The sequence below is a fragment of the Prionailurus bengalensis genome, chromosome E4 (genome assembly GCF_016509475.1).
Source record: "Prionailurus bengalensis isolate Pbe53 chromosome E4, Fcat_Pben_1.1_paternal_pri, whole genome shotgun sequence".
NCBI classification, from domain to species: Eukaryota; Metazoa; Chordata; class Mammalia; order Carnivora; family Felidae; genus Prionailurus; species Prionailurus bengalensis.
This window is the reverse complement of record NC_057360.1, coordinates 42,926,908-42,942,517: the sequence shown is the minus strand read 5'-3', so window position 1 is coordinate 42,942,517 and position 15,610 is coordinate 42,926,908. Positions and strand designations below refer to the sequence as shown.

Genomic DNA, 15,610 nt, shown 5'->3' with positions numbered 1-15,610 from the left:
GGAGGGCGGCATGTAGACAGGTGGCAGTGGAGGCAGGGAGACCCTCCGGGGTGAGGCCAGTCTCTTCACTTTCCAACCCAGAACTTCACCACTGTTTCAATGAAACCACGCAATGCAGCCAGCCTCACGGCCACCCCGGGGTTTCCCACCAAGTATTCAGGGTAAGGAGGGTAGGGCTGAAAGATTTCTCAAGAACCTTTTAGTGCCAGGTTTTTGCATTGGGTCAGAGGAGCCTGGTGGTTTCTTTGGAAGTGCCGGGGACCTCCTCCAAGGGAGGAGAGCATTTGGAGAGGGAGGAACAAGTGGGACTTCGGCCCCCACCCCCACTCCACTCTCACGGGGGCTGCTTCAAAGTCCCTGTTTGTTGATATTGGGTTTTGCATGAGGTTTTATTTGAAGAAAGGACTCCGTCAGTAAAACAAAGAACTGGAAATCCTTGTGCAGCAGTCTGACTCTCCAAATGCAGAAAACCCCGAACCCATCGGCGACAATGCGTGGGCGCAACAGCCAGGCGCGGCTGGGAGGAAGGACGTGGCAAGCCGTCAGGTGTCCCAAGGCTCGCATCTTTTGCGTTGAGGTCTGCGGTGCTCTCCGGGCTCAGGGGACTTCCTGGGACTGCTTCACAATCCCCAGTCCCCCAGGGGGGAGTGGGGGGTGTCTCCGTGTGTAACACGAGGATAATCTAACACCGCAGAAGGCAGAGGGGAAAGACCTGATTCTTCATGCCACCGTTGGTGTCGCTGACGGAGCGTTCCCTGAAGCAAGCCCTAGCTGTGGATCTTCCAACTGCATATATATTTATATTACAAATTCCCTTTAATTTTGAAGCCGGCTGGAGTCGAGTATTCTCCCACGTGCAGCTGACAGCGCGCTGTCACGGTCAGAAATGCCCGTGGGACGTTAGCTGGGTGCCTACGCTTCCCATGGCCTCCACTTTCTGCGTAAAAAGTGTCCCTCCCTCCTCCTGCCGGCGTCTGCTGGACCCAGGCCCACCCCTCCGTAGAGACCCGCCCTTGACCATCCGCTGTCCGCTCCGCATGCTCCTGAATCCCCCAACTCTTCTCCGGGCCTCAGCAGAGAAACACCTTCAAGTTTCTCTCCTAACAAAAACAAAAGATTATTCTCTGGATCCCACAGCCTCCCTACATACACCTGATTTGTTTTTTTTCCTTCTCTCTCTTCTCATGAAAGTTTGTTTAGAGAGTGGACTATGGCTTCTGCTTCTATTTCCTGAGTTCTCTTTCCCTCCTCCAACCAGACTCTGGAACGCTCCCTCCAGACCTCCCGTTGGCTTCCCGACGGCCGACTCTAGCGTCCTTAGTCTTTATCTCGCCAGACCTCTTGGAGGCGGCATCGGCTTCCGTCGACCACTCCATCCATCCCTCCTCACATTCTTTTCTCCTTGGCCTCTGAACCACCACTTCCGGCCTCCTCTTCTCTCTGGCCCTTCAAACCTCCGCAGCGGCAGTGATCACCTTGCCAGAGCCTCTCCTTCTGCCTCGGGCTCATCGTGTTTCCACTGGGGTCCTGCTCCTCTGTCTCTCTTCCCTGTCTCTGTTGATGGCCCCCACCCAACTTGCCCAAGCCAGACACCTGGGAATCACCCTGAAATCCCACCGCTGCTTACACCTCACACGAGGCACCGAGGCCCTCTCGGTGTCTCTCACCCCCTTTCCCTTTCCCGTGCTCCCACCCTCTTTCTTACCTTTGATCTATGTCATGTCTCGTGGACTACTGCAGTAACCCCCCCAGCTGGTATCTTTCCAGGTCATTCTCCATGTTGCTATTACAGTCATTTTTCTAAACCCCTGTCTGAGGCTGTCAGGGCTCGGCTGAAAACCCTTCCATATCGCCCCATCCATCTACAGGGTCAGACCCAAACTCCTGGGTGCAGCAAGGCTCCAGGAGATCAGACTCCTACAGGACTCTCAGACCCCATCCAAATGCTAAATGCCCCGTAACTGACACACCATTTACAATCTCCACATTTTACATGTGCCATCCTCGGTGGCTGGAAAGGCCTTCCCTCCTTGTCACGCGATTAATTCCTACTCAGTCTGCAACACTGCACCACTCAGGCATCTTCTGCTTCGTGAATAATTCCTTGTGCTCCCCCACCCCCACCCCCGCCCCACTGCTTGCCTCCATTTCTACTCCCCCTTACACCTGCCTCTCTGGGGCACTTAGCACACCGGTAAAACTTTAAATTAAGGGTCGGAGACTTCCTCTGTAAAGGTCCAGATCGTAGGTACTTTCAGCTTTATGAGACATACAGCCTCTGTCACAACTGCTGAACTTTACTATTGTAGTGAGAGAGCCACCACGGCCAATAAGTGAGCGAATGGGCATAGCTATGTTCCAATAAAACTTTATTTACAAAAACAGGCAGCGGGCTGGAATTGGCCGGGGGCGGCGGGGGGGGGGGGGTCGCAGTTTGCTCACCACTAGCTTAACTCGTCTCTCCTCTTTTTTTTTTTAATTTTTTTTTTCAAGGTTTATTTATTTTTGGGACAGAGAGAGACAGAGCATGAACGGGGGAGGGGCAGAGAGAGAGGGAGACACAGAATCGGAAACAGGCTCCAGGCTCTGAGCCATCAGCCCAGAGCCCGACGCGGGGCTCGAACTCACGGACCGCGAGATCGTGACCTGGCTGAAGTCGGACGCTTAACCGACTGCGCCACCCAGGCGCCCCTACTTTTTTTTTTTTAATAAATTACTTGTTTTCTGAGCTTTTAAAAAAAAATTCAACAATGGAAATAGATATTCCTGCTTTGGCTGCTTCCAGTGGTTGTGGCTGGAAAAGCAGACGGATAAAGCATAGGAACGTGAGACACCACACCAATTAAGCTGCTCTCACTATGCTTATCGTGTTCCTTCCTGGTGACCTCAAGCGGACTCCGACCCACGCAAGACTTTTCTTTGAATAGTGGGTAAACTCAGGTCCGAGAGAGGGCCTGTGACCTGCCCATCAGGGGGCTGGTCTGGGCTCAGTCCCAGGCCACTCTCTGCCCTATAGCATCCGTCGCCTCTGGGACCCAAGGTTCCTCCCCAGGGTGAGGTTCCTCAGACCACACCTCCTTTGCCTGCCACTCCACTCATCTTCTCCCAGATCCCAGATGCCTCTGCACCCAGTGTGAGAGAGTGTGCGTGCAACAGGCGGACGGCTTCATAGTGGCCAAGGACCACTGAGATTTGAGGATATTTTCTGAGTTAGGGTCACCAGGAGCTGATGACTGACCGGTAGTGGGTGGTGAGAAGAAGAACGGCATGAAGGTTTCTAGGTCGGGAAACTGGATTAGGATGATGCTAAGGATCGGTATCAGAAATACAGAACAGGGAATGAATCTGTTCGTGGTCGGGCCCACGGAGAACATGAGCTTGGAACCGAATATGTTCAGTTGGATGCCTCCGAGCCATGAACAGAGCAGTCCTGCAGGTACTTGGAGGCTGGGCTCCTGATTAATGCCTTGGGACGTACCGACAGATGAGTGCTATGAGGCCACATGCTAGCAATTAGTGCCTGGAATAAATAATAAAGTGACGAGAACAATACTACCCACACCAGCTAAGGAACACATTCAGACATCACTGCCACAGGATGTTGTGAGGGAGCAGAGATAATAAAAGCCCAACAGAGCCTACGTAAAACTCCACCATTGTGCATCAGATTAAAAAAAAAAAAAAAAAAAAAAAAGGCAGCAGGCTTATTAACTATAGCTGTCCGGAAGCAACCTCTTCAGCAGTCAGAGAGAGGAGCTGAAACACAAGAGGAAATAAAGGCACATGGAAGTAAGGAGTGGGGCAGGGCCAGGCGTGTGGGGCCCGAAGGAGCTCAGAGGTGTCCCACACTGGGCCGGAGGGCTCACGCAGATAGGTAGGCAGCCCTTCTTAGCTGGGACTCCAGACTCAGAGCTAAGGTATTTCTCAGCTCATTTGCTCCCCATACAAACGCGTAACAGTCACAGCTGACTTGTGCATAAATACAAACCAGTGTCTCGGGTTATCACTATGATAATAACCACATTCCCGCTCACCTACCGCCTTCTTACTTGAAGAACAAAGAGCCAGCATCCTGCCCATGCTCACCCTCTATCCTGTCTGTTCTCGGCAGGAAAACTGGTCGAGGAACCGGCCTAACAGACACAATCTGCGCTCCATGGGCAGCTCTCACGCTAATCGCAGCCTCTGCTCCAGTCAAACAGGCACCTTCGGCGACCTTGACCTTTGCTCCCACTTCACCCAGGCCAGAATGCTACTCCCCCACTTCTCTCCAGTGCAGATCCCCTCCTTCACCAAGGCCCCGAGCGGCAACCCCTCCCTGACACCAGCCCTGCTTTCGCCCTGAAAATAGGCTGCATTTCCCTTGTGTTTCCCAATGCGCCACCAAACTCTGTTCCAGCAGTCATTTCTTCCTGCCCGTGGGATTCCCATGTCTGTCTCCTGCATCGAACTCTCAGCTTCTTCTTTTTTTTTTTAAATGTTTTTATTTATTTTTGAGACAGACAGAGACAGAGTGTGAGCGGGGGAGGGGCAGAGAGAGAGGGAGACACAGAATCTGAAACAGGCTCCAGGCTCCGAGCCGTCAGCACGGATCCCGACGCGGGGCTCGAACTCACAGACCGCGAGATCCATGACCTGAGCCGAAGTCGGACGCTTAACTGACTGAGCCACCCAGGTGCCCCCCGAACTCTCAGCTTCTTGAGCTCAGAGCCCATGTCTTACCTCCCTCCATAGTAAGACAGTACAAAAAATATGTGTGGGATGAGTAGCTGACCAGATACTTCCTATTACTGGGAGATAGTTATCCCATCGGCAAATCCACATATGACAAATCCTTGGCGAATATCACACAGGATGAAACCATTATTAAGATATAAGTCTGATAATGAAAATAACCACAGTAACCCAAGAAGGGCATCTCACCAGCATCCTCTCGGCCCACACTCTCATCTCCTTTTTTCTGAAATCTTCCCCCTCCCCGTTCTCAGAGCTTTCTGTCCGATCTGTCAGGGCTACGCTGTTTTCTCTACCCCACAGACAGGCCCTCAGAATCTAGGGGCTCAGCTGTGCCAGGCACTAGTCGCAGAACTGCTGTCCCTTCCACTCCCAGCCTAGCTGCCCCCTCAGCCCTGAGGGCGTCAGCACAGCCGCCCAGGGTTCTGAGGTCCACCTGCAGCGGAGGGACTGCTGTGGGTGCTACAGGGGACCCTCCTCGCCGTCCCCCCCTCCTGCCCTCTGATCCCCACCGCCACCTCCCTTCCCTCTCTCCTGCCAAGGAATAAACGATTCAACAGATGGTGACCCCAGCCTGCTCCGCTCCCTCTGCTCACAGGCATCTAAAGGCCAGGGGGTGGGTTTCCTAGGAAACTGGAAATGCCCCCTGCTGACGATCATCAGCCTGTCCCAAAGAGCCAGAGCGCCAAGCAAGTAGGAGAGAGACAGAGGGATCTCTGGAGGAAGACAAGAGTTGAAGGGGAAGCAGCAGGGAGGAGCTCCCTGGCTGCCGCTTCTGGGAGCACCTGCCAAACGATTGCATCTCCCCACGTCCCCCTCCTCACCCCCACAGAATGACCGCATGTCTCAGCATCTAGAAGAAAGCATCTGCCCACACAATCCTCACACCTCCCGCTCTGAAGGGCTGTCTGTAACTACACCGAACCCTCTGGGGCACCGGGGCTTGACAGCCTAAGAAAGCACTCACCAGCCTGCTTCTAGATGCTGGCCTCTCCCCACGCCCAGGGGGAGAGAGACCCAGTTTCCTCGCAGCCGCTGCCGTGTGGGGTTGAACCAGTTGTCTTGTGGGATTTTCCAATAGCCAAGAAAGCCTAGTATATGGGATTCGACTCCCCCCTTCTCCCACCTCCCTTCCCAGGGTTGGAGGGGGGTGGTCTCCATCTGCTCGGTGGCTGTCTCAGCCTTGGCTCCCTTTCATTGTCAGGGGGAGAGATCTGGGAGGAGTGAGGGGCTGTGTGTTTAACCGTTGATAGTGATCCACTTGGTGACAGTGACAGGGGCGCCCAGCAGACCCGGCCCCTCCTCTCCCTGCCTCAGCTAAGTTCACAGAGGCCACAGGGCTCAGGGGGAGTGGGGGGTGGGGGGAACAACAGTATCAGGTGGCCCTTGATTCCTGCCTGGGGAGGAGGCCGAGGGCGACACCTGGGTTTAAGGTTAGGGATTTGGATGAAAACAGCTGTTTCCTGCTCAACACCCAGAACTGATCTGTAGATTGAAACCTGAACCACTTGGCTATTTATTAAATCGGGAGCGAGGGAGGGAGAGAGGGAGGGAATGGGAGAGAAGAAAGGGGGAAGAGGCCTTTCCCTCAAGGTGACCACCGTGAATGTCTGCTGAATACCCAGTCTTCGCACCAGGCTCCGTAGGGGCACACAGCACTAACAGGGCACCCTGGTACTCATATGCCTCCGGGCAGGCCGGGGCCCCCAAAGAAGCTGCACCTACCAAGAGAGTGTAGCTCCTTCCAGGGTGGGGAGGCGCTGACATCTGACTGTCATGGCATAAGTGGCTGGGTCACCAACGCCATGGGGCTTGGACACGGAGACCTGCGGTGTTCTCTTTCGTAACTGCACCGTGAGCGTCCACCCCATAGCCTTTGACCATCTACTCGTAAAAGACTTTTCTAGGTTGCTCTTCCTTATTTTTGTTTTCCCATCACAACAATGCCACAGTGAACATCCTCGCACATAGAGCCTGACACTTGGAGGAAGAGGGGTTGCTGTATCGTCTCAGCTCTTTGACTCCAGGCCAACTGGAGCCTGGCACATCTCAGCCTGGCCTGGCAAGGGAGCCCAAAGTATACAGGTGGCCTGGTCCAGAGCCCAGCCCTGCTGACAGCTCCCATATGGGCCAGCGGTTGCTGGTCACACCGGGAAGAACCTGCCAGTACTATAATCCAGCCAGCTGTCTGAAGTTCTCGGGGGCTGTGCGTTTTCTCCCCCTTATTGTTATCGCTTCTTGGTTCGTCCTCTGAGAGGCAGGACTAGGAAACACGCATGGAATGGAACAGTCCCTCCAGCGTCGCCAGCATAGCTGAGGGCTGGCGGACCTAACATGCTGGCTTGAATAAGGTTTGTGGCTATTTGTGACTTCCTATGATTCAGGCTCCACTCACTGGCCCTGCGTGTGGTTAACTGAGCTCCGACCAGTCTCCTTCAGTATAAAGACTACCTATAAAGGAAACAGAAGTTAACACGTAGGGTGTGCGGGTTGCCTCCACCTCAGAGCCGTCAGCATAAGCCAAACTGACACCAGGAAAGATGGCCTCGGAGGACCCCCTTGGAGAGGAATCCTGGCACCTCCAGGAAGGAGGAAGGAGCCCCCACCTCCCTACCACTCAGCATCCTAGCTTCTCACTGTCTGGCTCCCTGTCTTTTTACCCTCAGGGAGAAAGTTTCACAGCAATTAGACGCACATCTTTCTTCACAGCTGGAGAGAGAGGATGGGGAGGCTCCCACCCCCTCTCCGAGTGGGTGGGGAAGACACCCAGGATGGCAGCAGCTGCCTCCCTGGGGCCTGCCATTAAAGGAAAGTGGCTCAGTGCAAGGCTGGAGGGGAAGTGATCATAATCCTCTGTGACAGGTCTCCAAGGGTGGGGCCCAAGATTTGGGTAAGGTGAGAAGGAGGGACCCAGGAGGGTCCCAGAAAGGGTGAACACTGAAGGTAAAAGGTCAGAGAAGGAGGCTTGCATTTAGTATGACAAGACCCAGGGTCACAGAGGTGAGTCACAGAGTTGTCATGTGACCCAGTAACGCCACTCCTGGGTATGGACCAGAGAGTACTGAAGACACACATCCACATGAAATCTGTACAGGAACGTTCACAGTAGCATAATTGATAATGGCCAGAAAGTGGAATGATTCAAATGTCCCTCACCCAATGGGTGGCTACATAAAATGTGGCACATCCATACAACGCGGTATTGTTCAGCCATAAAAAGGAACGAGGCACCGAGGCATGTTGCAATATGGATGCACCTCGAGGACATCATAATGAGTGAAAGATGCCAGTCGCAGAAGACTACACATTGTATAATCCCATGAATATAAAAAGTCCAGAGTCGGTATATCCATAGAGGTAGAAAGTAGATTAGTATTGTCTCGGGCTAGAGAAGGACCAGAGTGGAGGGAGGGGGAGGGAACCCTAATGGGTAGGGGTTTTGTGGGGGTTGGAGGGCAAAGGCAATGAAAATGTTCTAAAGCTAATTTTGGTGATGAGTGCCCAACTCTGTGAATATATTACAAATCATTGAGCTGTATACTTTAAATAGGCAAATTGTATGGTACAGGAAATACATCTCAATAGAGCTGTTATTTAAACTATCAGTGAGAGAAAAGAATTACAGGGGTACCTGGGTGGCTCAGTCGGCTGAGCACCCGACTTTGACTCAGGCCGTGATCTCACGGTTGGCGAGTTCGAGCCCTGCATCAGACTCTCTGCTGTCAGCACAGAGCCTGCTTTGGATTCTGTGTCTCCCTCTCTCCCCTCCCCTGCTCACGTTCTGTTTCTCTCTCTCTCTCTCTCAAAAATAAATAAACATTAAAAGAAGAAAATAAAATACTTTAAAAAATAAAGAAAAAAAGAATTACATAAGGACTGGGAAGGCTCTTCTTACAAAACTGTGATATTTCAAAAAGGAAAGTTAATGATAAAATTGACAAACACAGTTTCAAATGTTCAACGGGATTTAATGAAGTAAGTTTCTTAATGGGATCAAACACGTTTGTCAAAATTTACGAGGTTTATGAAGAAAACTGTAACATTTGTCAGCTGAAAAGTTTAAGGAAGAATTCGGCTTGGGGATTGAGAATTTTAACATCATGGATATTGATTTCAAACAAAAGACGGAGGGCTAAGTTTTTGTATGCCACCTTCGGGAGTCACAGTTTTGTTCCTAACTCCATAGAGAATTGCAAAATGCTGTACAGAGGGAATGTCGCGGAGAGAACAGGTAGGAAACCCCATCCCTTTCAGAAGCGTTCCTAAGGGAAGACAGCTGTGCAAAACCTCAGCTATCTTCCTTTCAAATGTAGCTTCCTACCCCAGGCTCTGAGCAGTGGGCTCCCAGGCTCCTTGAGTGGGGTGTTCCATTTGAAGCCCAGGCCACTGTCCACACGAGGACCTACCATCTGGACCCATCTGCTCCCAACGTCAGTCATGTTAAGCTGCTTACCCCACCCTCTATTTGTGGGATTCTAAGCCTGGTTTCAACAGACCAAGGTTCTGAAGCCATTTGAAAACCACAGACTGAACTCAAGCAGGAAGAAAAGAGGGACAAGATTATAGGAGAAGCTTGTTTGGGGTGCAGGAAAGAGGGAGGACCTCCAGTCCCTTAATCAGACTGTGAGCTTTCTGAGGGCGAGGGCGGTGGCTTCTAGGTCTTTCCTGCATCCTTCACAGGAATAAGCTCCAGCTCAAAACAGAACAGGGCTGGGCTTAATCAATAGAGGTGAACAGGGGCGCCTGGGTGGCGCAGTCGGTTAAGCGTCCGACTTCAGCCAGGTCACGATCTTGCGGTCTGTGAGTTCGAGCCCCGCGTCGGGCTCTGGGCTGATGGCTCAGAGCCTGGAGCCTGTTTCCGATTCTGTGTCTCCCTCTCTCTCTGCCCTTCCCCCGTTCATGCTCTGTCTCTCTCTGTCCCAAAAATAAATAAACGTTGAAAAAAAAAATTTAAAAAAAAATAGAGGTGAACAATGAACTAGCTCGGAAACCATGCAGACCAGGGAAAACTCACTAGACACAAATTCAGAGATGGGGCTTCAAGAGAATTCCTCTGGCACATGGAAAGGGCATGAACTTGGAGCCACACACCTGGGCTTCAGTGCCACCTCAGCTGTCCACAGGCTGCGTGATCTTTTTTAAGTTTATTTATTTATTTTGAGAGAGACAGAGAGACAGAGAGAGCGCGCACAAGCAGGGGAGTGGCAGAGAGAGAGGGAGAGAGAGAAACCCAAGCAGGCTCCTTGCTGTAAGCACAGAAGCCTAACGTGGGGCTTGATCCCGCGATCCGTGAGATCATGACCCGAGCCAAAATCCAGAGGTGGACTCTTCACTTGAGACTTAGCCACCCAGGTGCCCTCTGCTGCATGGTCTACAGCAATGTGTTTACTCTCTCTTAGAGCCTAAGTTTTCTTGTCTTTAAGAGTGGGATGAATACACTTCATAAAAGGTTGTTTCCATGATTATTTCTTTTTTAATTTTTTTAATGTTTGGTTATTGTTGAGAGAGAGAGAGAGACAGAGTGAGAGCAGGGGAGGGACAGAGAGAGGGATACAGAGAATCTGCAGCAGGCTCAGTGCTGATAGCTCAGAGCCTGACGCAGGGCTCAAACCCACAAACCACGAGATCAGGAAGTGAGCCAAGGTCAGACGCTCAACCGACTGAGCCACCCAGGCTCCCCTCAGTGATTATTAATTCAATGAACTGTTGTGAGTTAATTCATTTTAAATCAGTTAACGGGCTAAGTTATATGTATAGCATCTAAACCAAGGCCTGGCACAAACCCAGCATTCAAAAGTCACTGGTCCTTTCTCCCTTTTTCTCAAGTTATGGCCGGTGTATTGCATCGCTACATAGCTTTGGGCAGGCTGGGCTTTGGAATACAGAAGTCTACTTTGTAGATGTATGAAAGGCACAACAATGCCTGTGCAACTAGCCTTGGCTCTGTGGCCAAGGAGTTAATATCAGTCTTAAAGCTAACACATGGTGATGTGCCCAGTAGTTGTCTGCTTCAGACCAGAGGGCAAAGGAGGCTCCTGCAAGATCCCAGACTAGCCAAAGCAGCGGTGGGCCCCTTTCTTTCCTGCCTCTGCTGGGGTCTCCTGATCCCAAGCCCTTCCTACCCCTTATTCATGCCAGCTTCATCCACCAATGCCCCATGGCCAACGGTGGCAATTGCACCTGGCTAGAGTCAGCCCCAGAGAGGGAGCCATGTCAGTTCTATGGAGGTAACTTCCAACCCGCTATCCATATGGGTGTAGCAGCTGAGATTCCAAGGACAGCACACACCCAGCTGCGTTTTAAAAATTCCTGTTGGGCTGCTAAAGGGGCACAGGGAGGAAAGGGCTAAGACAGCAGGAGGGAGTGGCATCTGTGCCCCCTGTCTCCCTCCAGCCCCCTCCATTTACGTCCCAGACAGACATCAGTCCGGATCCAACTGCCACCCCGGCAGGCTCCCGCAGGCTGGGGGTGTGAAAATGCAGGAGCCTGGAGGAGGGAGGTGGCACAGACAAGGGAAGGTTGTTGCCTGCGTTGGAAGATGCACCACGTGTCTGCGAGTCTGGTGCAAAGTGCTGGCAGCTACAATGCTTACACCAAAGATCGGCTCCAGCGGTGCAGGGGAAAGCCTTGTGTCTTGTGCCCTGAGAAGCGCGTGCATCAGCACGTAGAAGGGGCTCCCTTTGCTACAGATGTGGTCCTCTTCTGAGAAATAGAAACTCAGAAGCGACTTGGTGTCTCCAACTCAACAGCCCAGCTTCTGCTGAAAAGGTGGGTTTAGTGGGGCAGCAGAAAAGGCTGAGGAATGGAGAAGAGAACGCATCGTTTCGGCAGAAATGGTGTAGACAGCTATTAGGGGAATAGCTTTGACCTACCTCACTGCTGCTACCACGTCTCCACACCTAGCCTGTAGATCTCAGCGCCCCCAGGAGAAGGGGGCTAAGCATGGGCGCTGCCTCAGGGGCCTGGGATTGGTCTTGGGGCAAAACAGTTCCTAACGAAGACCCATGGCCCCTCTCGATCACCCCACATGGTGTCCTGAGCCCATGCTGTCCAAGGTGGCCTGTTACCGTGTTTCTGGAGAGAGGAGGCTCGGGCAGAAGGGCTTGGGAGTGTGAGTGCAATTAACCGAATGGATCCATCTGGGAAACTGAAGGCCTGGAGAACCGAGGGGTTTCTCTGTCTTGCGTCAGAGGGCAGGTGTCCGTTCTGAGCGCCTGGTGGGGACCCGGAGGTGGAGCGCGGGGTGGGGGAGAGGAGGGGAGCGAAGAGTCTGAGTGGGGAAGGTGCCTCACGTGGGGAGGGAGGAGTGTGCTGACAGCAGATGCCTGGGGCAGCTCCAGATGGCAGTGGCCTCAGAACAAAAGGGGAAGAGCCAGAGGGAAGGAAGACCCAGAAACAGAGGACTTGCCCCATGAGGCTTCCGCAAACAGATTCCCACCTGGAACCTGGCTGGAGGCGGGCTGAGAAGAGGCCACCCAGAGTTTCCGGGAACACTTGGAACAGGCCACCCCAAACCCAGCTGTGTGGGTCCCACGGCTGGACTGCCCAAATTCAAATTCAAAGTGCTGGCACTTTCTTAGACATTTAGCTTTGGGTACAGGCCTTAAACTTCCTGTATTTCTGTCACTGATAAAATGTGAATAATAATAGGCCCTATTTCGTAGGTTTGTTGTGAGGATAAAATGGAAAATGCACGTCAAGTACACAGCACAGTGCCCGGTGCATATGGGGAGTACTCAGAGCACTGATTATTATAATGACGATTATCGTCACCCTCTAAAAAAGCTGGACCAGCTCTCCTGTTCTCAGAACTTATTGTTCCCTCAACAGCCATATGTGCCTGCTCGCATGTATTCCCTGCACTCTTTTCTTTTCTTTTCTTTTTTTAAAGGTTTCTCTATGTGGCTGCAAGTCCTTTGACCCTCTGACCCCTCGTGCTGTGCAGGTGCCTCTGCCTGGAGGCCGCAGTGCGGTGTCACGGCCAGAAACAGCCCGTAATTCTGGGCAACTAAATTCTAGAATGGGCTCGGCTGCTAATAAATTTTGTGGACCCTGGAGAAATAACTTCTTGAGCCTCAGTTTACTCATCAACCAAATGGCATGAGGACACCAGCCTTGCTCGCACCACTGACTTGTCATGAAAGTTGAATGGCATAATGAAACGGACACACTATAAAAAGAAAGCTTGGAACCAGTGTTAGGGATTGCTGATCAGATTGGAAGTGTTCCGACGTGCGAGCTAGCACAGGTTTGCTCGGCATCAGGCAGCACGCCTCAGGGCGAGACTGGGGCTGCTAGCCAGATGTGCTGTCGTGCTGTGAAGTTGCTATCACCTGACAAGGGAGGGGCTCCTCAGGCGGGAGCCTGGGGGGGCCACCTACGGTGCCCAGGGAGGGTGGTGACGGGCTTTGGGGGGCACAGAGGGGAGAGTGCACGCAGAGAGGGGGCACGGTAACACAACAGACGACCTCCGGGTTCTGTCGCAAACCTGGGGGTCTGTTCCCATGCTGTGTTACCTATCTTTACATGCTCATGAAAATAGCTTGGTATATATACCACTTTTGCAATCAGGGTCCTCCAAATACACTAAAACAAAAGAATGGCACCTCCCCCACCCCCAGTGTCAAGCAGTACCTTCAAGTTCGATACTTAGTAACAATGATCCATTGAAAAGCCCCGCGGTCATTTGGAATTCCCAAGCGGTCCCTGAAACCTGACAGTGTCGGAAGCCAGTTGTGGCCCCCGAAAGGCCCACACAGAAACTACTTTGATAAGACAAGCATATCTGAGCTCTGTTGATAGGATAAATAATAGTAACTTTCATTTACTGAACACCTGTTACATGCCAGGCATTGCGCAGGGCTCTTTATACACTTAATCTTTACAAGACGTTCATTACCGTCCCCCTTGTATAAACTCAGGCCTAGAGCAGTTAGAAACGTTCCTAAAGTCACCGAGCAAGTGGAGCTGGATTGTGTCCAGATCTGGAATCCATGTCAGCAATGCTCTGCTCCCAGCTTTTGACCCCCTCCCTGCATTCCCCTCCCCGCTCTGCTCTAGCCCCATCTCCAACTCCTGGGAGAACAGAAGACGTCTGGAAAGAGGGCTGGAGAAAGACAAAATGCCATGAGGCAGAGGTGCCCAAAGCCAAGAATGAGGAAACCTTTCCCTGTTCAGACCTCTGGGTTGCTAGCTTGTGATGTGTCACCAATAACTAACTCCTCGGTTAAAACTGTAGCCCTCTCTTCCCGCATTTCTTCCCCTGCCACCCCAGCCTGAGACTAAAACAGGAGCCGTGGGGCAGCAGGAAATTCTAGCCGAGAATGGAACAATGCAGGCCGTGCATACAGGGTCTGCGTCAGTGATGTCGGCCGCGGGTTGGCTTACTGCGCCGTGGACAGCTGTCCATCTGCCAGGGCCCAATTCCCCGCCCAGAGGAGGGGTTCCCAGACTGCCCCCCATATGCTGAAGCTGTCATTCAGGAGGCTCCCAGGTTGTAGAGGCCAGGCTAAGGGGGAGGGTTGGGGGTCACAAAGCTGTTTCCCAATCTTTCAATTCAGGTGGACAGTTGGGACAATGACAAGACTAATGTCGCTGACTGCATCTGCTGGACAAAAGGAGCAAATGCTTCCCCAGTGCCAGCCTCCTTGCAAAGGAGAGCCTGGAGGTCTGGCTCTGTGGCCGACTCTAGGGAGAAGGAAGGGTATGTCCTTTCACAAGACTCTGGGGGCCAAAGAACCTTGGCTCATCAGAGAGAAGGGGCAGGAGGCAAGAATCTCCCCCCACCCCCACCTCTCAGTCTTGTGCACCAGCCTGAGGGCTCACACACTCACCGTCTCTGCCTCATTCAGCCTCCTTCTTGCAAAACCAGAGGCTCTCTTCCAGCCCACAGCAGGAAGGAAAACTCCAGGGTCCCAAATTGCACATAAGTCAATCAACCTGTCACAAAGCAAGCACAAAGAGCCCCAGGGTCACTCTAGGAAAGAAAGAGAAAAGGCTTTGTGGTTTGCAGCTTGTTCACTCACTGGGAAATTACATCTTTGTCCACCACCATTTGGAAAGTTTTGCATAGCACAATGACATCTTTGTTTAAAGAGATTCAAGGTGCTGTGCAAGAAATGACAGCGGTTCTGCAAGGTGCCTAAACGTGTCAGACTTTGGTGGTCTCTCTCATTCCTAAGACAGTTATTAGTGAGTGCCCTGACATCGAGATCTAATTGCGGATTCCCCATCCGCTAAAGGAGTTAAGCTGTATCTTGGAGAATTTCTCTTGTACCTATGGGGGAATTTACCCATAATTATCTCATTAATTGTCTTAACTTAGGAGAACTACTGTGTTTTTCTTCCCCACCTACAGGTAACCAAACTGAGCTCACCATAAATAAATCTATAGCATATAGAAGTGAGAGCTAATTTTAGGGTCAGGGGACATGAATTTGAAGTTCTAGTTTGTTATGACATTTAGGGTGGATCATTTCCCTGCATGTGTCTCATTTTCTTCATCTGTAAAGTGGGGAGAAGGTACTGTAGAGTGAGTCAGACCACCAGGCCATTAGTTAGAATTTGCAAGTTCAAGCCCAGTGCCAGTCCCTCTGGGCAACCATTTAACCTGTCTCGGTGCAGATGACACATCTCACTTAATCACTTCCTTTAACATTAAAATGTGTCTGCAGGAAATGATAAAATCCACCTTTGTAGAAGGGAATGTGGCAACATCTATCAGACTACACATGCACTCAGTCACTCTTTGACCTGCAATCCCAGTTCTAGAAATCCATTTGAAATATATTCTGTATACCTATGTTGTGATCTCTACTAGTAAGTGAAGAAAAACATGATAGGAAAAAGTATGCTTAATATGGGTATAATTTATTCA

The 15,610-nt window shown here is 51.7% G+C and overlaps 1 protein-coding gene across 17 annotated transcripts in view; it reads right to left on the bottom strand.

The window, feature by feature from the left end:
- NFASC (neurofascin) overlaps positions 1-15,610 on the bottom strand; it is a 183,187-nt gene that overhangs the window by 81,617 nt on the left and 85,960 nt on the right. For 16 of the 17 annotated variants that reach the window (XM_043568390.1, XM_043568396.1, XM_043568395.1 and 13 more), the window contains exon 2: positions 14,568-14,673. The exons of the other annotated variant lie outside the window; for it this stretch is intronic. In XM_043568390.1, the coding sequence (XP_043424325.1) occupies positions 14,568-14,673 (106 nt within the window). The remainder of the gene's footprint in view (positions 1-14,567; positions 14,674-15,610) is intronic. 17 annotated transcript variants of the gene reach the window in all.